Consider the following 24429-nt stretch of genomic DNA (forward strand, 5'->3'; position numbering starts at 1 on the left):
GACCAGAACTGCCTGCAGTGCTCTACATGGGGCCTCACCAGGACCTTGTACAATTCCAGCTAAACCTCCCTGCTCCCTTCTTGATAACCTGCTGCACCTGCAAACCAACCTTCTGTGATTCATGTGCAGGGACACAGTCCTTTATCCGGACATCTAAAATCCGGAAAGCTCCAAAATCTGGCAAGTGGGGAGAGAGACGGCAGAGTGATTTGGGCGTGTGAGGGCAGGACGATTCGGGTGGGTGGTGGGGGGTGGGGGGGAGACTGGCAGCACGAGTCGGGTGGGTGACGGGGGGGAGACCGGCAGCGTGACTGGAAGAGGGTAGGAGTGGATATGGCAGCACAATTCGGGTGGGTTTAAATCTTGCTTTCCGAAATCCAGAAAAGTCCGAAATTCGGAACACACTGTTCCCCAAGGGTTCTGGTTAAAGGATTGTGTAGCTGTTTTAGGGAAAATATTTGAAATCTTGCATTTATATAGCACCCTTCGCACACAGTAAAATTGTCTAAAAGTGCTTCACAGGAGAGATTCTCTGTCTTTTGCTCTTGCTGTCCCTTGTACATGCATGCACGCACACACTCACACACACACACACACACACACACACACACACACACACACACACACACACACACACACACACACACACACACACACACACACACACACACACACACACACACACACACACACACACACACACACACACACACACACACACACACACACACACACACACACACACACACACACACACACACATACACACCACTCAATCACTCACTGCTCCCCCCTCTCCTGGGTCCACACAGGTGGAAGTACCGCTGTTACAGCAGCTTTCGCCGTGTCTCTGCTCCCCCCTCCCCTGGGTCCACACAGGTGGAAGTACTGCTGTTAGAGCAGCTTTCGCTGTGTCTCTGCTCCCCCCTCTCCTGGGTCCACACAGGTGGAAGTACTGCTGTTACAGCAGCTTTCGCTGTGTCTCTCCTTCCCCCTCTCCTGGGTTCACACAGGTGGAAGTACTGCTGTTAGAGCAGCTATCGCTGTGTCTCTGCTCCCCCCTCTCCTGGGTCCACACAGGTGGAAGTACCACTGTTAGAGCAGCTTTCACTGTGTCTCTCCTTCCCCCTCTCCTGGGTCCACACAGGTGGAAGTACTGCTGTTAGAGCAGCTTTCGCTGTGTCTCTGCTCCCTACTCTCCTGGGTCCACACAGGTGGAAGTACCGCTGTTACAGCAGCTTTCGCCGTGTCTCTGCTCCCCCCTCTCCTGGGTCCACACAGGTGGAAGTACTGCTGTTAGAGCAGCTTTCACCGTGTCTCTGTTCCCCCCCCCCCCCCCCCCCGGGTCCACACAGGTGGAAGTACTGCTGTGACATCAGCTTTTGCAGCACTGCCGAGTTTATTTGAGTAAGTTCAGGGAACAAGGTAGCAGGTTAAAGAGTGGACTTCTAGGGTTGTGATCTCAGGAGGAGACAGGTGAGGCGGGAAGATGGTGCAATTTAATGCATAGCTAAGGAGCTGGTGCAGGTGGGATTAAGATGTTTGATCTTTGAGCTCTCTTCCACAGGGTATTCATGACAGTACAGCCAGATTCTGTTCAAACAGAATCATCAAATTACAGATCATACAACAGTAGTTGGGCCTCATCGGCAACAATGATGAGTCGTCTGACGGAGAGAATGTTGGGGGGCTGGTAAAATGGGGCAAGAGCAACAACCTGAGTCTTGATGTGGACAAGAGGAAGGAGATGATTGTGGACTTCAGGAGGATGAAGGTCAGCCATTCTCCATTACACATCAATGGTTCCATCGTGGAGGGAGTGGGGAGAACCAAGTTCCTTGGTCTTCATATTGAAAGACGATCTATCCTGGACCCACAAAACCTCCTCGTTAGGAAGGTGCTGCAGCGCCTACACTTCCCAATGAGGTTGAGAAGGGCCAGACAGAACACACAGACAAATAATACATTCCGGTGATCCTCTCTTCCACTCTTATGGTCCTGTGGATTGACCACCGATCCCTTTCTCTACAGCAACCGTACCCACTCTGTGATGCAGCCGGCAGGACGCTCTCAATAGATCTCTTGTAGAAGGTTGACATGATGGTGCCCGGTAGCCTTGCCCGCTCCAGCCTTCTCAGGAAGAGCGGTCGGTCACTGTTGTGCCTTCCTGACAAGTGAGGAAATGCGTCTCCACAATAGGTCACTAGTTCAGTGAAGTCCAAGGAACTGGGTTCTTTCCACTAGTGCAGTGGAGGGTGGTTGTTTTTGGTCCTGCTGAAGCCCACGATCATTTCCTTCATCTTGTCCACATTGAGACTCAGGTTGTTACTCTCGATCCTTATGAGATTTCCCACCTCTTCCCTGTAGTGCGACCCATCAACTGCTGTGTCATCTGAAAACTTGGAGCTGGATCTGGAGATCTGGTCGTGGACAGGAGCGGCTGAGCACACAGCCCCGAGCAATATTACGGAGGGGCAGGATGTGGCAGGATCTGCGGGCACACGAGAGGCTTCTCTCTCTTTGGTTGGTTGTGGCACTGGACGAGTCGAGCCGCTTAGTGGACCTGCACAGGGCCAATGGAGGGGAACGTGTTCTTTGTGTATGTCTGGAATCCGTGAAGCAGTCCTGCTCTGCACTGCTTGTCTCATTCCTCTCTCTGTGTACAGTGTGCACCGTGGAAGGAGAGCGCGTGCTGCACGGCCAACATCAGCAGGGAGGCACACAAGGAGCAGTCCAATCTCTACAACTTTGACTGGAATCACTGTGGCACAATGTCGGAGAAATGCAAGAGGCACTTCATCCAGGACACCTGTCTGTATGAGTGCTCTCCCAACCTGGGCCCTTGGATCCAGAAGGTGAGCATCGTGCATCGTTGCCCATCAGAGTGAATGATGTTCATGGCATGACCTTTCCACATAAACTCCCTGGTCTCTGCTCTGGGACGCTGTTGAGGGAGCTTCACTCTGTGTCTGACCCCTGGAGTGTGTGATAGGACGACCCTGTGACTGTGTGATGGGTCAATGTGGAGGGAGCCTAACTCTGTATCTGACCCCGGGAGTGAGCGATGCGACTGTATGGGGGGAATTTTGCTCCATGTCTGATCCCAGGAGTATGTGGTGGGACACTACCTTTTGTTCTCAGTCTACAGTATCTGCCTTTGGGGATGCGTGACAGACCTGAGGAATAGAGGGTAATTTTTCTCTCCCTGTGACAGGTCGACCAATCGTGGAGGAAGGAACGCATCCTCCACGTGCCCATCTGCAAGACGGACTGTGTCGAATGGTGGAATGACTGTCAGAATGATGTCACCTGCAAGTCCAACTGGCACTCTGGTTGGGACTGGAGCTCCGGTGAGCACAACCGCGGACTCTGACCCTCCCACAGCCACCCCCAGTGATGGGAAATACTCAGGCTTGTTAACACGTGCTCCCAGATACCGTGATTGAGGTTGGTTTGCGAGCAGTCTAGATGGACAGCTCACACATGTCCAAGTAAGACATGGTAGGAAAGGGCAGAGTCACAGGAGAGATCAGCTGGAACAGAGCAAACGCAGCATCATATTTCATGAGGTTCCTTCAGGGGTCTGATAACAGCAGATAAAATACCTCCTTATATCTGGAGGTGAGTGATCTCACTCTCATGAATCTTCTTCCTAGTGGGAGGTGGGTGGCCGGGATCAAATGGGTCTTTTATAAGTTGCCCTCTTCTAGGCAGTGGGAGTTGTCGATGGAGGGGAGGGGGTGGGTAATCGAGTGGAGGGGGTGTGTGATGGAATCGATGGGGGGGTGTGTGTTGTAGAGTTGATAGAGGGGAGGGGGTGTGTGCTGGAGTCGATGGAGGGTAGGGGGTGTGTGCTGGAGTTGATGGAGGGGAGGGGGTGTGTGCTGGAGTCAGTGGAGTGGAGGGGGTGTGTGATGGTCGGTGGAGGGGAGCGGTGTGTGATGGAGTTGGTGGAGGGCAAGGGGGTGTGTGACTTGAGTCGATGGAGGGGATGTGTGACGGATTCGATGGAGGGGAGGGGGTGTGTGATGGAGTCGATGGAGGGGAGGGGGTGTGTGATGGAGTCAGTGGAGGGGGTGTGTGATGGGGTCAGTGGAGGGGAGGTGGGTGTGATGGAGTCGATGGAGGGGAGGGGGTATGATGGAGTCGATGGAAGGGAGGGGTGTGTGATGGAGGGGAGGGGGTGTGTGATGGATTCGGTGGAGGGGGGTGTGTGATGGAGTCGGTGGAGGGGAGGGGGTGTGTAACAGAGTTGTTGGAGGGGAGGGGGTGAGTGATGGAGTCGATGAAGGGGAGTGGGTGTGTAACAGTTGATGGAGGGGAAGGGGGTGTGTGACGAATTCGATGGAGGGGAGGGGGATGCGTGATGGTCTCAGCAGTGTTCACTACCCTCTGAAGTTTCTTATGGTCTTGGGCAGAACAGTTCCCATCCCACCCAGTGATGCGCCCTGACAGGATGGTGCATCTGTGGAAGGGAAGAGGGTGATCTGCTGAATTTTCTCAGGTCAGAGAAAGTCATGGTCCTGTTGTGCTCTCTTGGCCATTGCGTCGATGTGGATGGACCAGGCGGCAGAGATTTCTGGCGATTGAAGGGCTTCAAAATGCAGGACTGAAATAATGCTCCACCTTTCAGAGAACAGCTGGTCAATCCTGGAGCTTGTCCCTATGTGGCCTTCCTGTCAACAGATCTACCGATCTCTACCCGGACCACGCAGTCATAGGACTCACAGCCTCCTGGGAGCTGAGGTCCACAGTACCCTTCCGTAACGTCTTATCCTTGTCCTGAGACAAGATCCATGGCGTTCTGCAGCATAGACGCCCTGATCAGCCCATAATCCCTTTTTGTCCCATGTCCTTCCAAACCTTTCTGTTCATCTACCTGCCTCAACACCCTGGGAATATCCCAACTGTCCCCACCTCGACCACTTCTTCTGGCAGCTCGTTCCACTCATCCACCTCCCCTCCCTCAGTGTGAGGAAGGAGCTCCTCAGTTTCCCTTTAAATCTTTCCCTTCTCACCTTAAATTTGTGCCCTTATCCATGAAAAATTTTGTAAACCATGATAAGGTTAACCCTCAGCCTCCTGCACTTGGGGAGAAATATCCTCATCTATCCAGCCTCCCCTGATGATTCCCATCCCAGTATCATTCTCGTGAATTCTTTCTTCACCCTTTTATTATTTAATTACACTTCTCCAATAGCTGGGTGACCAAAACCGTGCACATACCGAGTCCCCTCTTACCAACGTCTTGACCAGTTGTAAACTGATATCCCTGAACCGTGCACATACCGAGTCCCCTCTCACCAATGTCTCGACCAATTGTATCCTGATATCCCTGAACTGTGCACATACTGAATCCCCTCTCACCAACGTCTCGACCAGTTGTAATCTGCTATCCCTGAACCGTGCACATACTGAATCCCCTCTCACCAACGTCTCGACCAGTTGTAATCTGCTATCCCTGAACCGTGCACATACTGAATCCCCTCTCACCAACGTCTCGACCAGTTGTATCCTGATATCCCTGAACTGTGCACATACTGAATCCCCTCTCACCAACGTCTCGACCAGTTGTAATCTGATATCCCTGAATCGTGCACATACTGAATCCCCTCTCACCAACGTCTCGACCAGTTGTAACCTGATATCCCTGAACATTCAGGGTCATATGCATTAAATGGTAGGCTATTGAGATGAGCAGAACAACAAAGGGATTTAGGAGTTATGGTAAACCTAAACAATGAAGACGCTGTTTACTTCCGGTACCGCACGGATGGCAGTCTCTTCAATCTGAGGCGCCTGCAAGCTCACACCAAGACACAAGAGAAACTTGTCCGAGAACTACTCTTTGCAGACGATGCCGCTTTAGTTGCCCATTCAGAGCCAGATCTTCAGCGCTTGACGTCCTGTTTTGCGGAAACTGCCAAAATGTTTGGCCTGGAAGTCAGCCTGAAGAAAACTGAGGTCCTCCATCAGCCAGCTCCCCACCATGACTACCAGCCCCCCCACATCTCCATCGGGCACACAAAACTCAAAACGGTCAACCAGTTTACCTATCTCGGCTGCACCATTTCATCAGATGCAAGGATCGACAACGAGATAGACAACAGACTCGCCAAGGCAAATAGCGCCTTTGGAAGACTACACAAAAGAGTCTGGAAAAACAACCAACTGAAAAACCTCACAAAGATAAGCGTATACAGAGCCGTTGTCATACCCACACTCCTGTTCGGCACCGAATCATGGGTCCTCTACCGGCATCACCTACGGCTCCTAGAACGCTTCCAGCGTTGTCTCCGCTCCATCCTCAACATTCATTGGAGCGCCTTCATCCCTAACGTCGAAGTACTCGAGATGGCAGAGGCCGACAGCATCGAGTCCATGCTGCTGAAGATCCAGCTGCGTTGGGTGGGTCACGTCTCCAGAATGGAGGACCATCGCCTTCCCAAGATCGTGTTATATGGCGAGCTCTCCACTGTCCACCGTGACAGAGGTGCACCAAAGAAGAGGTACAAGGACTGCCTAAAGAAATCTCTTGGTGCCTGCCACATTGACCACCGCCAGTGGGCTGATATCGCCTCCAACCGTGCATCTTGGCGCCTCACAGTTCGGCGGGCAGCAACCTCCTTTGAAGAAGACCGCAGAGCCCACCTCACTGACAAAAGACAAAGGAGGAAAAACCCAACACCCAACCCCAACCAACCAATTTTCATCTGCAACCGTTGCAACCGTGTCTGCCTGTCCCCCATCGGACTTGTCAGCCACAAACGAGCCTGCAGCTGACATGGACATTACCCCTCCATAAATCTTCGTCCGCGAAGCCAAGCCAAAGAAGAAGAAATAGTACCCTCAAGGCTGATACTCAGGTAGATGGTGTGGTGAAGAAGGCATTTGGAATGTTGGCCTTCATAAATCGGAGTATTGAATACAAGAGTAGGGAGGTTATGATGAAATTGTACAAGGCATTTGTGAGGCCAAATTTGGAGTACTGTGTACAGTTTTGGTCACCAAATTATAGGAAAGATATAAACAAAATAGAGAGAGTGCAGAAAAGGTTCACGAGAATGTTGGCAGGATTTCAAGGTTTGAGTTCCAGGGAAAGGTGGTGCAGACTGGGGCTTTTTTCTCTGGAGCGTAGAAGATTGAGGGGGGACTTGATAGAGGTGTTAAAGATTTTGACAGGGTCAGACAGGGTAAATGTGGATAGGCTTTTTCAATTAAGAAAGGGGGAGATTCAAACTAGAGGGCATGGTTTAAGATTGAAGGGGGAAAATTATAAAGGGAACATGAGGGGAAATTTCTTTATGCAAAGGGTGGTGGGGATGTGGAATGAGCTTCCGGCAGACGTGGTCGAGGCGGGATCATTGGTTACATTTAAGGAAAGACTGGATCGTTACATGGAGAGGAGAGGACTAGAGGGGTATGGACCGGGCGCTGGTCAGTGGGATAAGGTGGGTGGGGATTTGTTACGGCATGGACTAGTAGGGCCGAACTGGCCTATTCTGTGCTGTAAGTGGTTATATGGTTATAGCTGTAACCTGATATCCCTGAACCATGCACATACCGAGTCCCCACTCACGGACGTCTCAACCAGTTGTAACCTGATATTCCTGTTCCTGCACTGAGTGACCTGACAGATGAAGCCAGACTGGGAGCACATTCACCCTTCCCCCATTAGTGACAGGGATTTCTCAGGGGCCAACAATTTCAATTCGGCACCCCCTCCTGCACTGATCTGTCTGTCCATAGCCTCATGCACTGTCAACCCAAGACCACCTGTAAATTAGAGGAGGAAGACTTCATTTTCTGTCTGAGCCCTCTCCAATTGTTCTGCATTAACATCAACTTCTCCGGTTTCTGCTTGCCTACTCTCCATCTTTCTCCCTCTCGTTCCTTTCTCTCCTTTCCTCCAGCTCTCCACCCCGTTCCCTCTCCATTCACAGACCCATCTCCCTCCCTCTGTTTACACAGGCCCACAGGCAGGAGGTAATAGATGGATAAGGGGGGATGGCAGATCAGATAAATATAATCTTTGGTTCTGTATTAGAACCATCGAACATTACAGCACAGAAACAGGCCCCTTTGGCCCTTCTAGTCTGTGCCGAACCAATTTTTTTTGCTTGGTCTCAGTGACCTGCAGCCTGTTCCATAAGACAGCAACACTTCCTCCTCTTTAATCTATTTCTGTTCCATGACCTCTCTGCTTGTGTTTCCTCACTTCCCACGACTCTGTGCCCGTTTCCTGAGTGAATACTGATTTAAAAAAAAGATCTCCCATTTCTTTTGGCTCCAAAGGTGCCAACCACTCTGATCTTCAAGGGAACCAATTTTATTTTAAATGTACCTGTAGAATCCCTGAGGACTTTCCTTCACATTGTCGCCAAAGCAACCTCATGTCTTTTACCCTTCCTGATTTGTTTCTTGAGATTTTTCTTGCATTTTTTAATACACCTCAAATACTTCATTTGCTCCATGTTGCCTCTACCTGTTATACACCTCTCTTCTTCTGAACTAGATTCCTCAAAATCCCTTGTAAACCAAGGTTCCCTGTGCTTGCGAGCCTTGCCTTTAATCCTGACAGGAATGTACAAACTCTATACTCTCAATATTTTGCCTTTAAAGATCCTCCACTTACCTCCCACATCCTTGCCTGAAAACAACTTACCCCAATCCACACATTCTAGATCCTTTCTCATTTCCACAAAATTAGCCTTTCTCCAATTTAGAATCTCAACTCTAGGCCCAGACCTATCCTTCTCCATAATTAACTTGAAACTGGTGACAATATGATCAGTGGACCCAAAATGTTCCCCGACACAGACTTCTGTCATCTGTCTCGTCCCCTAACGGGAGATCCAGTATTGCATTCTCGTACCTATTGATTTAGAAAACATTTGACAAGCTCCAAGCCATCCAGCTCCTTTACAGTACGGGAGCCCCAGTCATTATGTGGAAAATTAAAATCCTCTCCTATCACAAGCTTATGTTTCTGCTGTTGTCTACTCTCTCTCTCTACAGATTTGCTCCTCCAATTGTTATTGACTACTGGCCGGTCTATAATACCATATAACCAATCACATCTCAGAAACAGGCCAGTTCGGCCCTACTAGTCCGTGCCGAACATCTTCTCCCACCTAGTCCCACTCACCCACATTTGGCCCATAACTCTGCACACCTCTCCTGTCCATATATCTATCCAACCTTTCCCTGAATATTAACATCGATCTCGCTTCTACCACCACCCTCTGCGTGAAGAAATGTCCCATTATATTTCCCTTACACTTTTCCCCTTTTACTATCAATCCCTGTCCTCTTGTTTGAATATCACCCACCCTCAGTGGAAAAAGTCTGTCCACATTGACTCTATCCGTCCCCCTTATAATTTTGAAAACCTCTATAAAAATCACCCCTCAACCTTCTACGCTCTAGGGAATAAAGTCCCAACCTGCTCAACTGTTCTCTGGAACTCAAACCCTGAAACCCCGGCAACATTCTCGTAAACCTCCTCTACACTCTCTCTATACTGATTACATCCTTCCTGTAATTCGGCCACCAAAACTGGACACAATATCCCAAATTTGGCTTCATCAATGACTTAGACAATTTCAACATCACATCCCAACTCCTGTGTTCTATACTCTGATTTATGAAACCCAACATACAAAATGCCTTCTTCACCACCCTATCCACATGATTCAACCTTCATAGAATTATGTTCCCTGACTCCTAAATCCCTTTGTTCCACTGCACTCTTCAATTGTCTACCATTTAACATGTATGGCCTATTTTGATTAGTCCTACCAAAGTGTAGCACCTCACATTTATCAGCATTAAACTCCATCTGCCATCTTTCAGCCCACTCTTCTAACTGTCCTATATCACCCTGTAAGCTTTGATAATCTTCCTCTGTCCACAACACTCCCAACCTTTGTATCATCTGCAAATTTACCAATCCAATTTGCCACCTTATCAAGTGTGGTCACACCTTTCCTGTTCCTCAGCTCTGCCCGTATAGCCTCAGTAGACGAGCCCTCTGGTCTGTCCTGCCTGAGCACAGCTGCGATATTTTCCCTGAAGAGGAAAATACACAAAACATTCCAAGAACACTCATGGTCCGAGGAATTAATGGAGAAGAATAATTGATGAAAATTTGATCAATTGTGTTTGGTACATTGATGGCGTTGAATGTGGATAAATCCCCTGGGTCTGATCGACTGCCTCCCAAAGTTCTCAAGAAGGTGGGCCTGGAGACAGTGTCTCCACACTCTGGATCAGTTCCTTTGGGTTGAAGAGGTATTGATGTGACACCACTTTTAACAAAAGGAGGGAGAGAGAAAAACCAGGAATAGTCGGCCGGCTCGCTTGACTTCAGTGGTGGGGAAGATTTAATTTTAATTTGGAGATACTGCACTTCGGGGCCACGAGTCCACGCCACCCCAGTCCACCCATGTGACCGATAAACCTGTGTCTTGGGAATGTGGGAGAAAAGTGGAGCACCTGGAGGAAACCCACGCAGGTCACGGGGTACAACCTCCTTACAGACTGAGGCAGATTTGAACCCTAGTCGCTGGTGCTGTCCTAATGTTGCATCAGCTGCTACATCATTGCAGAGTGGATTAGTTCAAGTCAGCGTGGATTTACGAAAGGGAAATCTTGTTGGTCAGAATAATTTTGAGGATGTCCCCAGTCAAGTGGACAGTTGATATGGTGAATTTAGACAATCAAAAGGCTCTTGATGAGGTCCCGCACAAGAGACGGTTTTGTCCAATAAGACCACGTGGTCTTTGAGGTGATATACTGACGTGGATAGAGAACCAGTTGGCAGACAGGAAGCAGAGAGTGCGAATAAATGGGTCTGTTTCAAATTGACAGGCAGTTACTAGTGGGATATCTCAATGGTCACTGGGACCCAGCTAGATACAATCTATATTGATGAGCTACATGAAGGAACGATACGTAATGGAAGAGGGTGGGTTAAGTTCTTGGGAGTCACGATCTCAGAGGATCTTTCCTGAACCTACACACTAATGGCATCATGAAGAAAGCATGTCAGACCCTCTACTTCCTCAGGAGTTTGCAGAGATTGGTATGACTTCGGAAACCCTGGCAAATTTCTACAGAGGTGTAGTGGAAAATGTGCTGACTGGCTGCATCATGGTCTGATATGGGGACACCAATACCCCTGAGCGTAAAGCCCCGCAAAAGCTAGTGAACACAGCCCAGGACATCACAGGAAAAACCCTCCCCACCATTATCTACAGGGAATGCTGCCGTCGGAGGACAGCAACAGTCATCAAGGATCCACACCACTCAGCACATGCCCTGTTCTTGCTGCTGCCATCAGGAAAGAGGTCTCGGTGCCACAAGACTCACACCAGCAGTTTAAGGAACAGCTGCTCCCCCTCCACCATCAGACTCAACAACAAACTCAATCAGGGACTCGTTTAAGGACTCTGACTTGCACCCTTTTTGATATTTTTCCCTCTCTGTATTGCAGTTTGTTTATTTATGTGTGTACGTTGAGAACAGTTTTTTCCCCCTACCAATAAGTGGTAATTCTGGTGCGCTCACAGGAAAAGAATCTCAGGATTGGATGTGATGTCGTGTATGTTCTCTAACAATAAATCTGGAATCTTGTATCTCTACGTTTGCAGAAGACACTAGGCTGGGTGAGAGTGTGAGTGGTGAGGAAGTTTCCAAGAGGCTGCAGGGTGACTTGAGCAGAGTAGGGGAGTGACCAAGAGCATGGCGGATGAAGAAGAATGTAGATAAATGTGAGGTTCTCCAATTTGGTGGCAGTAACAGGCAGGCAGCTGACCATCTGAATGATGACAAATTAGGAAAAGGGGTGGTGTAACGAGACCTGGAGATCACGGGGCATCAGTCAGTGAAGGGTGGGGAAGACCTGGGGGTCTCAGGGCATCGGTCAGTGAAGGGTGGGGAAGACCTGGGGGTCTCAGGGCATCGGTCAGTGACGGGTGGGTTGTAGGTACAGCAAGTGGATGAAGACCAGGGTTATTACCCTTAAATTAAGTCACACAGCAGAGTGACTGGTTCTTCTTGCCCACGAGCTCATGCCACCCAATTAACCTACAAACCCTGAATGTTTTGGAGGGTGGGCGGGAACTGGAGACAGGAGGAGAACATACAAACTCCTTACAGACAGTGCTGGATTCGAGCCCAGGTCACTGGTGCTGTAACAGCATTACAGTAACTGTGCCACCTGGAATCTATCCACTCATGGCAATTTAGATGAAGGGGGGGGATCTCATTGAGACGTGTAAAATCTTGATAGGACCAGACAGATTAAATACAGGAAGAATGTTCCAGATATTGGGGAAGTCCAGAACAAGGGGTCACAGTCTAAGGAGAAGGGAGAAGCCAGTTGGACTGAAATGAGAGAGACGTTTTCACTCGATGTTGTGAAATTGTGCAACTCCCGGCCACAGAAAGTTGTTGAGGCCAGTTCATGAGATGTATTCACATGGGGAGTTGAGTGTGGGTCTTGTTGGCTGAAGGTGTCAACGGGTGTGGAGAGAAAGGGGGAACAGGGGACTGAGGTCGTGTGATCGGCCACGATCGCATTGAATTGTAGTACAGGATTGAAGGGCTGAACAGCCTTCTGCTCCTATATTTTGTGATTCTTTGATAATCATGGTAAGTAAGTTGTCAGCGATGTCGTTCATATCAAAGACAAACAGCAGTGGACCCAGCACCGATCCCTGTGTCATGCCACAGACTTCCAGTCTGGGTGAGATCCCTCCACTTCACTGAGCCAGTCACCCCTGGGTCCTGTGATCTGCCCTTCCTGACCAGCGCAGCACATGGAGCCTCCCTCATGATGAAGTCCTGTTGCATGACATCCATCACTCCCTCCTCCCCCCCCCCCCCCCCCCCCCCCCCACCTTGCATCCCGGCAGTCACCTTCTCACACTAATCCAATTTAATTCTTTCACCAGGTATAAACACCTGCCCGGAAAACTCCAAGTGCCAGACATTTGCGAAGGTGTTCCCGACCCCTAAAGACCTCTGCGAGAAGTTGTGGAGCAACTCCTACACGTACACCTCCCACGATCAGGGCAGTGGGAGGTGCATCTCAATGTGGTTTGACGCTGGCACGAAGCCCAACCCCAACACGGAGGTGGCTCGCTACTACGCTGTACAGATGGGGCTGATTTCATCCTCATGCTCCTGCTCCCCCGGCCCCCTGCTCCCGCTGCTTCTCCTCCTAGCCCCCACCTTGTCCTAGCTCCCTGGGCCTGGCTGACTAGCGAGCAGCTCTCCTCGAGAACTTGCCTGGGGCCAGTCTTGGCCGCCAAGGTCACGCGCGACTTCTCCATCCTCAATTCCAATCAACTGCTTCTGCTGACCGGCTGAATCTTGGGTGCAGGAGAGGGGTTAAGGACATCTGCTTCCACCTTCCCAGAATGTCCCAAGGAGCTTCTCGACAGCTGGACCATCTTTGAAGAGCTGTTGCAATGTAGGGAGCGCAACCCCCTCCCTGTCACTGTGCACAGCAAGATCTCACAAACAGACGCATCAGTGTGCTTGGAATGCTTGCCTGGGATTGGGTGGTGGGGGGGGGGGGGGAGTAAATGTTTGCCTCTGGGTACTGGAGAGTGTTTCTATTTTGTCCCCAAGGTTGTGGGGTCCGTGGCAATTGACCCCAAAGAGCCAAAGGAGCTCGGTGCAAGTCTTAGCGAAGTCGGACTCCTGAGGAAGGGTCGTTCCCTGCAACCTCCCTGCACTTCCTCAGCTCCTCTCCCTGTGGCCTCATCCAGAGGGAGAACCAATGGCAGGTCCAGTGTTTCAGAGGTAGAATAAGACCATAAGGTATAGGAGCGGAAGTAGACCATTTGGCCCATCCTGTCCGCTCCGCCATTCCATCATGAGCTGATTCATTCTCCCACTGCCCCACTCCCCTTCCTTCTCCCCAGAACCTTTGATAGCCTGAATATTCCAATACCGATTAATCTCTGCCTTAAACACACCCAACGACTTGCCTCCGCAGCTGCCCACGGCAGCAAATTTCACAGGTTCACCCCACTCTGGCTGGAGGAATTCCTCCACATATCTATTTTAAGCAGGCACCCTTCAATCCTGAAGTTGTGCCCTATTACCCTGGACTCCCCCACCGTGGGAAACAGCTTTTCCACATCTACTCTGTCCATACCTTTCAACCTTCACAATTCTTCAATGAGGTCTCCCCTCATTCTTCTGAAGAGTTCATACATTTTTAATGTAGAGAAACAGCATGATCACAGACCCTTCTCACCCATGCCCCCGTGCTTCCCAAATACGCCCGTGTAACCAATAAATCTGCACCTTTGGAACATGGGAGGAAACCCACACAAGTCACAGGGAGAACGTACAAACCTCTCACCGACAGCGACGGACCTTTGCACACAGGCTCATCGTCATTGTGGGAGAACAGCCAGAGTGGTTTTCCACAAGTCGCCGAATATTTCACCCTCTCCCTACAACCCCCTCCCCTCCAAGTTTGTGGACACCTTCTGCACCACCCCTTCCCACACTCAAATTGACCTCCCGCCCCCTCCTGCAACACCCAGTACCTCTCTATGCTCTTGCCAGCTGGGTTCACCGGCTGCAGAGACTCTCCCCTGGAGAGGGAGATCATGGTGTGAGCCCAACACTCCCTTTTGTTCAGGGTCATTTTGTCTGGTTCGATTTGCACTGCAACATCCTACAAGGTGCATCCGTGAACGGTTGGCAAACACAGTTGGGTGTCTCCATCTATTTATTCCTTCCACTGGAACCCCTCCCCCACCGTGAACTCCCACCACTAGATTTCTCATGTCGACAAAAGAACCCCCTCCCTCCTACTCCAGATGATGAGGTGACCCCACATCTGGCCTCAGACCAGCCACTTGCTCCCCGTTATTTGTCCCTGGGGTAAACATCGTGCAGCTTGTGCGCACTCTGGTGTGGCTGCAACCTTCTTTCCTCTCTCTGTTGGGTGACAGAAAATGGGTTTTGGAACGTCCGCTCCTCTGTGGCTCGTCAGGAACTGTTTTGATTACCACTGGAGGATTCAGTGGTTCGTTGACCTGACGTGCATTTGTAACTAATTGTTTAATATTTTATTCAATATTTTTAATATATATGCATTCAAATACATCTCAAAATACAAATGTAAATGTATTTAATATCAAATACATGATGATGGATACCAACACCCCTTCCGCCCACCCCACTACATTCCCAAGAAAAGTTAAAAGACAAAAAAGTATAGAATTAAGTGTTAAGATGGAAAATAATAGTGAGAATGGTCTGTTGAAAGTGTTAGTCCCATCTGGATTAACATTCATACCAGTTTTAGAATTAATGGGGCTCCAATCTTAAAGGCTAAGAACATAAAGAAATCTAAAAAAATTAAAAGTTTATTTTTTGTAGACACAGGTGCCAAATTTGTAAAAATATCATATTTTTCTTTAAATTATATATAATTTTCTCAAGGGGAACACAACCGTACATTTCCCCACTCCATCGTTCCAATCTCAGATTTCCAAGCAAGTGCAATACATTTTCTGGCTACTTCTAATGCAATTTTAACAAATTCTCTGGTATTCATTTCAATTTAGGTTTGTTACCTATAAAAAATAATTCTGGATTTTGTGGAAATTGGACTCCTGTAATTTGTTCTAAGAAATTGCCTAATTCCAGTCGGAAATGTTCAATGGTGGCCAAATGCTGGAATTAAATATTTAGGTATTAAGGTGGATAACAATTTAAATAATTTATATAAATTGAACAATTTGTCATTACTCAATAAAATTAAGGAGGATTTGAATCGATGGAATAACACCTATAACTTCAGCAGGGAGAGTAAATTGTATTAAGATTAATATTTTCCCTAGAGTTCAATATCTTTTTCAATCGATCCCCATCTCAATTCCTCAAAAATGTTTTTTAAGGACTTGAATATGAGTGTTAGAAAGTTTTTATGGAAAGGGAAAATGGTGAGAGTTTCTTTGGAAAAAAATTGTCTTGGAAGTTTGAATTGGGAGGTTTACAACTTTCTCACTGTTCGAACTATTATACGGCAGTTCAGTTGAGATTTATAATGTACTGTTGGGTGTAAATAAAATTGCTGCTTGGGTTAATTAGAACTTAGTTAAATAGGAGATATTAATATACAGTATTTTATTTTCAAGTGGAATTCAAATTTATTGGTGGAAAGCAGAGTTGCACTGGTTTTAAAACATCTGATTGAATTATGGAATAAAGTTGATTATGGAGAAGGCGCAAAAGGTTTAATGGGTTATTCCATTTTCTATAGATAATCAATTTTTGAGGACTTGGATGTAATGGGTATTGAGAGGAAAGAGGATTGTTTTAAAGCTGGAAGATTCATAACATTTGAACAAACGAATAAATTTAATGGGGGGGGCATGGTGTGATGGCGTAGATGGGAGACGTGCGAAGACACCTCTCCCCTCAGAACTATTAGAAACCCGATTTTAAAGTTTTTGAAAACTTTTTAAAATATTGAGTATAAAGCTAATGTATTTTTGAAGGCAATATAATGAGGAAGATAAATGCACAAACTAGAAAAAAAATGAATGACTCAGAAACAACTTTCAAGTACTGAAGAACTTGGGCCTACCTTCGAGATGGAGCCTGGGGAGGCAATTTCTGTTCATCTGAGACCACAACGGCAGTCCCTGGGGAAGATGGCGCCGGAGCCCGAAGACATCCTCATTCCGAGTATGAGGAGCAACCGCACATGCGTGAGACTTCGCGCATGCGCACTAGACCGAGTTCAACCTGTGAGCAGGGGGACACGATCTCTCACGGTCCAATGAACCTAGACCCGCGGGCAGGTTGAAATTATGTTAATATTGATGGAGGAGGAAGAAGGAGACATTGTAGGGGGACTGGAAGAGGAAGATCTGTACTAGGGTAGATATCTTATGAAGATAAGAAGAAACTAATAATCAAGGGTAGGCTTTTAAGCAGATGCAAGGGAAGTTTAAATCTGATCCTCATTCAGGTTCAACAAGTCAATGTGGCAAAGTGTCTGAAGCTGCTGGATAAAGTGCAAGACAAATTTAAGATTGAAGAGGATTTTCATGATTGTCAGGATGTAGAACAATGTAAAGAAAAGATGGGACAGATGGAGGATTCATTTACTGGATGGGAAATTCAGAGAAATGATTTATTGAAGAAGACCGATGCTCTGGAGAATCAAAGCCGAACAAATAATATCAAAATTGTTGGTTTACCAGAAGATATTGAGGGTCCAGATCCAGTTCAATTTTTCCAGAAATAGATTCCTGAAGTTTTAGGGGAAGAATATTTTCCAAATGGTTTGGAATTAGATAGAGCGATTAGAAAAAAAGCCTCACCCTGGATAGGCACCACACTCTATACTGATCAGGTGTTGCACTACGAAGATAGTGGAAACAACCTTGCTGATCCTATCTCATCTATTCCTTTCATAATTGTATGTTTCTTTTCTCCAGAACTGCACACACTACTCCAGTTGAGGCCTCATCAGTACCCTATACAGTTGCAGCAGGACCTCCCTGCTCTTAAAACCTCCTGCAATGAAGGCCAACATTCCTTTTGCCTTCCTGATAGCCCACTGCATCTGCAAACCAACCTTTTAATGATTCATGATTTAACCTTTTAACAATTCCTGATCCCTCTGCATGCTGCAATCTGGCAAAAGTCAACCTCACAGTTGTTTTAATTAGAACATAGAACATTCCAGCACAGTACAGGCTTTCAGCCTCTGATGTTATACTGACCTATGTGAATCAACTCCACAATAATCTAACCCTTCCCTACCTCACACCCACAACCCTCTATTTTTCTTACATCCATGTGCCCGTCTAAGAGTCTTTTGAATGTCCATATTGTACCAGCCTCCACAAATTCCACCCCCCCCCCCAACCAAGGCATTCTAGGGTCCCACTACTCTGTTAAAAAAAAACCTTACCTCTCCTCTGAACATCCCTCCGCTCACCTTATCCAGATGACCGCTAATATTTAGACCATTAGACATAAGAGGAGAAATAGGCCATTCAGCCCATCAAGTCTGCCCCACCATTTAATCATGAGCTGATCCTTATCCCCACTCAACCCCATTGCCTGGCCTTCTCCCGATAACCTTTTTAAATACACCCAATGACCCAGCCTCCACAACCACCTGTAGGAACAAATTCCATAGATTTACCACCCTCTGGCTGTAGAAATTCCTCTGCATCTCTTTTCTAAGTGGACACCTTTCAATGCCCTTTGCTGTTGTTGCCCTGGGAAACAGGTGCTGACTGCACACCCTATCTAAGTCCCTCATAATCTTATGCACCCCGATGGGCGACATGGTTAACGCAATGCCTTTACAGCGTCCACTATGGGGACCAGGGTTCGAATTCAACACTGTAAAGAGTTTGTACGTTCTCCCTATGTCTACATGGATTTTTCCCGTGGACTCCAGTTTCCACTCACCCTTCAAAAACTTACCAGGGGTTTTTGGTCAATCGGGTGTTATCGGGCAGAACAGGCCAGAAGGGCCTGTAACCGTGCTGTACGTATGTCTAAAATTTGTAAGTTGCCTCTCATGTTTTGTTGCTCCACAGAGAAAACCCATTGCACTGTTAACTTGGCCTCATGATTGAATTTCTTTCCTCTGGGGCCCCTCTGTGCACTTCCAGGCAGACAGCACGCTCAGCTGCCAATCTCTACCCATCATCACAAATTGGTCATCTCTCCTTGTGACGTTTGACCTGCATTCTATCACAGATGTTCGCAAGACCATAAGATATAGGACAGTACTTCTCAACCTTTTTTTCCACTCACATACCACCTTAAGTAATCCCTTAATAATCACAGAGCACCCACGGCATTTGTCCTGGATGGTGAGTTGTTGAAACGGCACATCCGGGTAAGTGGGGAAGGTTCCCTCACACTCCTGACCTGTGCCTTAGAGATAGAGGTATATCTGCACTGACAATCGTATTAATAAAAAAATCCAAAATATAAGTACATTAAAAGCAAGTTGTAACAAAAACCTTTTCTCTATTTTTAACAGTACCCATCCACCGCTCTGCTCCGCACAAGCAGTGAGGAGGTTTATTGTGCGATTACGACAGTGTGAATGGATCTTGCTTTTGGACTTCAATAGAGCAAAGTGATTAAAGGAATAAAGGATTTCTCAAAATACCCCACTGAAAAATCAGTCCACAGATGTTGATCAGATTCTTTTTTCCTATTACATGGATGGTGGGAATGGCAGCCATTTGCAGAATGTGAGTCATCAGGGAAGCCAGCAGTATCCCTGATGACTTCATCTGCGAGAAGTGCATCCAGCTGCAGCTCTTAACAAACCATGTTAAGGAATTGGAGCTGGAGTTGGATGAACTCCGGATCATTTGGGGGGCTGAGGGGGTGATAGACAAGAATTACAGGGACACTATCACACCCAAGAAGGTCATCACGCAACAGTTAGAGATTATGTGAAGGCTGTATGTAAAGTCAGAAATCAATGGGTTGAACGTGGTGGAAATGTTCTTGGGTGTATCTATTTCAATGCAGGGAGTGTTGTAGGAAAGGCAGATGAGCTTAGAGCGTGGATTGGCGCATGGATTAACGACATTTTGGCCATTAATGAAACTCGTTTGGAGGAGGGTCAGGATTGGCAGCTCAATGTTCCAGGCTTCCGTTGCTTCAGATGCGATAGAACAGGGGGGAGGAGTGACATTGCTTGTCAGGGAAAGTATCACAACTGCTCTAGCAGTACATATGGGTGGAGCTGAGGAACGGGAAATGTATGACCACACTCATGGGGGTCTATTATAGGCCTCCCAACAGTCAATGAGAATTGGAGAAGCAAATCTGAAGAGAGATAGCAGAGAGGAGATATTAACTTTCCACATATTGACTGGGACTCCCATACTGTAAAAGAGCTGGATGGCTTAGAGTTTGTCAAATATGTCAGGAAAGTTTGCTGAATCCATATATAGAGACACCAAGTAGAGAAAGTCCAATGCTGGATCTCCTATTCGGGAACGAGACAGGTGACAGGAGTATGTGTAGGGGAACATTTTGGGTCCAATTTCAAGATACTTATGAATAAGGATGGGTCTGGGTCTTGGGTCGAGATTCTGAATTGGAGAAAGGCCGATTTTGAGGAAATGACGAAGGATCTAGGAAGAAGAGTGGTTTGGGGAGTTGTTTTCGGGCAAAGATGTGCGAGGTAAGTGGAGGACCTTCAAAGGTGAATGATTGAGAGTGCAATGTTTGTACGTTCCTGTCAGGATTAAAGGCAAGGTTAACAGGCAGAGGGAACCTTGGTTTTCAAGGGATATTGGGGATCTGGTTCGAAAGAAGAGAGGTGGATAACAGGTAGAGGCAACATGGAGCAAATGAGGTACAAGAAAAACCTCAAAAAAGAGATCAGGAAGAAGACACGAGGTGGCTTTGGCGACAACGTGAAGGAAAATCCTCAGGGTTTCTACCAGAATTTTAAAAAAAAATTAAAGTTTTCCATACACATAATCATAACCAAATATAAAGTGTAATAATCAATTAATATCAAATCCATTACATGATGATATAAATGCCAACTCCCACCCCCCCCCCCCACCAATCAAATCCCAAGAAAAGGCAAGAGAAATAAATGAAATGAAAGCAAGAAAAGACATAACAAAAAAGTAAGAAGACCAGAATCGAAACTTGGTTGCTAGAGGATGGTCTCACCACACGGTATTAGTTGGTTATATCTTTTAAGAAAGTTAATGAGGTTTTGGAACTTAAGGAAAGGGTCTATAAATGAATTTCTTCAATTTGTAAATACAGGCACCAAATTTTCAAAAGTACATCATACTTATTTCTCAGATTATAAATGACCTTCTCCAAAGGGACGCAGCTGTGCATCTCTGCATTCCCTCGCTCAATACCCAGGTGGGTGTCCACTTTCCATCTTACTGCTCTACATTTTCTTGCTACTGCTAAGGCAATCTTTACAAATTCTTTTTGATATATAGATAATTTCAATTTGGGTCTTATCCCTTCAATATTACTTAGTAAAAATAACATTGGATTTTGTGGAAATTTAATTGCTATAACCCATTCTAAATAAATTGCCAAGTTTGACCAAAACGGTTTCACTTTGGAGCAATACCAAGAAGGATGTAAAAAGTGCCTCCTTCCTGACCACATCTAAAACACATCTGATAGATCAGACTTCAATTTATTTAAATTTTGGTATAAAAGGTATAATTATATTGAATAAAAAACTATATTGAACTAAGCTATATCATTTATAGCATTTGTCATACTATGTCAGCACAAAACTGATCAATTTATATCATCAATATTAGTATTTAAATCTGTCTCCCACCGTTGTCTAGACCTGTTTAAAAGTCCCCTTCTGCAATAAACATAGCCAAACAAAATAAATTTCTTGATATATCTACTATGTATCCACATTTCTACATGTCAATAATGACATTGTTAGACCCAATTTATCTCTTAAATAAACCTATAGTTGATAATGACAACAAAAAAGGGAATTATTTTGTATCCCATACTTATGTTTTAATTGTTCAAATTACATTAAATTTCTTCTTTCATAACCATCTTCTATATATCTAATTCCTTTCCAAGATCAAATACTTAAAAATTGATATCCATTGAGAATGAAATGAGTCGATTTTGTATCAAAGGCATTTTAGGTAGGGGGGGCACTCCTCATTCCAATTCTTTATTTACTTCATTCCAAATGTTAATCAATTGTTTCAACAAGGATGCTTCCCTCTACCCAGATAATAATTTTGATTCCCGTTTATGTATAAAATCTTCCAATTTCCTCTCTCCTATTTTAATCCAGGCTGGTTTTCTTCCTCATCAAAAAAAATGTCAAAAATCTCAATTGAGCTGCCTTATAATAATTTTTAAAATTTGGTAATTGCAAATCTCCTAACTCCAATTTCCATATCAATTTGTCTAAAGAAACTCCTGCTATCTTATCCTTCCAAAGATCATTTCTAATGTATTTATTTAATTCTTGAAAAAAACTTTTGCAGTATCATTATTGATAATGTTTGAAATAAATATAGTACCCTAGCAAAATATATTCATTTTGACACAATTAATCCTACCCAGTAATGTTATTGGCAACATCTTCCATTTATTCAAATCTTCCCCAATTTTCTTAAGTAAAGGTACATAATTCAATTTATATACATTCTCTAACTTATTTTATCACATTCATCGGCCATTTAATTGGGGTAACTTGTTGATACTGTGTGTAATCCCCTACAGAGCGGGACATAATTTCCCAATTGTTATATGGTTATATAATTCTCTCAAACATCTTAAACAAAAAACCCCATTCTAATTTATCAAATGCTTTTTCTGAATCCAAAGCCAATGTCACACTTAAATCTCCCCTCTTCTGTGCTAAGTAATCCAGTTACATTATCTGCAGATATTCTCTTTTTCACAAATCCTGTCTGATCCATATTTATCAATTTTGGTAAAAACTTCATCAATCTATTAGCTAAGATTTTTGCAATCCTCTTGTAGTCTACATTTAACAAGGAAATTGGTCTTTAGGATGATGGTTCCCGGCGCATGCCTGTCCTAATACATCCATAAAATAAGGAATCAATAAGTCTTTAAATTCTTTGTAAAATTCAGGCAGGAAACTATCCTCTCCTGGAGATTTATTACTTTGTAATGAGGTCAATTCTTTCCCCACCTCTGTTGATGTGAAAGGGGCATCCAACTCCCTTTGCTCTTGTAAAATTAACATTAGCCTTATTTGTGACAAAAAATCTATTTTATTATCATCTCTCTGCAACTCAGATTTATGTGACTGAGAATAAAATTGTTTAAAATTTCATTAATTTCATAGGGTTTATAAGTGATCACATTGAACTCTGTTTTAATTGCATTAATAGTTCTTGAAACTTGTTCTGTTTTCAATTGCCAGTCAAGAACCTTATGAGCCCTTTCATCCAATTTATACCTCTGCTTAGTTCTTGTTATTGTTTTCTCTGTTCTACATGTTTGTAATGTATTACATTGGAGTTTCTTATTTATATGCCTTCCTCAGAAACCTGTCTAGACATCTCTTTCTCCAATTGATCCAATTCTTTAATGTAATCCTTCTTAATTTTAGACATATATCTTATTTGTCCCCTTAAATACACTTTAATTGTATCCCACAACATAAGCTTATCATTAACCGAATTAGTCTGAAAGAAAATTTGAATTTCCCTTCTAGGAAAGTCACAAAAATCTGGTCTTTTTAATAACATTGAATTAAATCTCCATCTATAAATGGATTGTTCTTTATCTAACTTAGTAATGGTCAGGGAGTGCAGAGGCGATTCACCAGGCTGATACCTGGAATGGCAGAAATGACTTATGAGGAAAGATTGCGCAAATTGGGATTGTACTCCCTGGAGTTTAGAAGATTGAGAGGGGATCTCATAGAGACATATAAAATTCTGGCAGGACTGGACAGAATGGATGCAGATGGGATGTTTCCAAGGATGGGAAAATCCAGAACCCGGGGCCATGGTTTGAGGATAATAGGCAAAGATGACCATTTAGGACCGAGATGAGGAGGAATTTCTTGACCCAGAGGGTGATGAATCTGTGGAATTCATTGCCACAGAGGGCAGTAGAGGCAGGTTCATTAAATCTATTTAAGAGGGAATTAGATCTATTTCTTCAGTATGAGAGTATTAAAGGTTACGGAGAGAAGGCGGGGACGGGGTACTGAACTTTAAGATCAGCCATGATCTCATTGAATGGCGGAGCAGGCTCGAAGGGTCGAATGACCTACTCCTGCTCCTATCTTCTATGTCTATATCTAAAGGTGAATGATGAGATAAAATTCTTGCTTTATAGTCAACTTGATTGACTCCATTGTGAAGATGTGATGACATTAAAAACAGATTCATCCTTGAATAAGAATCATGCCTATTTGAATAAAAAGTGTAATCTCTTTCTCGTCGACAAATTCTTCTCCATATATCAATTAAATTCAAATATTTCATAATATTAAGGTGGTTTTCACTGCTTTGGCCTTGTCACTGCTCTAGATGATCTATCTAAAACAGAATCTAGACAAAAATGAAAATCCCCAACTATTAAAATATTCTAATGTGCTACTGGAAAATTAAGACATTTTTCTCTAATAATTTTTTTGTCATCTACAGTTGATGCATATACATTCAAAAAAGTCCAGAGTTCTGAAAAAAATTGACAATGAACTATACATAGCTTCCTACAGTCAAAAATAAAGGAAAAAAAAACAAGATAAAACAAAAATCCCTCCCCCCCTCATTTAATGATATTTAAATATTATATAACATTACTCCTCTCCATTTTGTGGCTACTGCCACAAATACAGACATGAGTCAATAGAGTCAGTCCATAAAACCTCCA

General features: G+C 45.3%; 1 protein-coding gene across 8 annotated transcripts in view; it reads left to right on the forward strand.

The window, feature by feature from the left end:
* The window catches only part of LOC138739675 (folate receptor gamma-like), a 50356-nt gene extending 31152 nt beyond the window's left edge, over positions 1-19204 (forward strand). For 4 of the 8 annotated variants that reach the window (XM_069892210.1, XM_069892208.1, XM_069892209.1 and 1 more), the window contains exons 4-8: positions 2667-2855; positions 3215-3350; positions 12960-13159; positions 13642-13799; positions 19058-19204. In XM_069892210.1, the coding sequence (XP_069748311.1) occupies positions 2667-2855; positions 3215-3350; positions 12960-13159; positions 13642-13799; positions 19058-19160 (786 nt within the window). In that variant the 3' untranslated portion in view covers positions 19161-19204. Of the gene's footprint in view, positions 1-2666; positions 2856-3214; positions 3351-12959; positions 13160-13641; positions 13834-19057 lie in introns of all 8 variants that reach the window. The other 4 variants (XM_069892214.1, XM_069892213.1, XM_069892212.1 and 1 more) reach the window with 4 other exon arrangements.
* Positions 19205-24429: the final 5225 nt, after the last annotated feature.

This window comes from Narcine bancroftii, chromosome 7 (genome assembly GCF_036971445.1).
Source record: "Narcine bancroftii isolate sNarBan1 chromosome 7, sNarBan1.hap1, whole genome shotgun sequence".
Lineage (NCBI taxonomy): Eukaryota > Metazoa > Chordata > Chondrichthyes > Torpediniformes > Narcinidae > Narcine > Narcine bancroftii.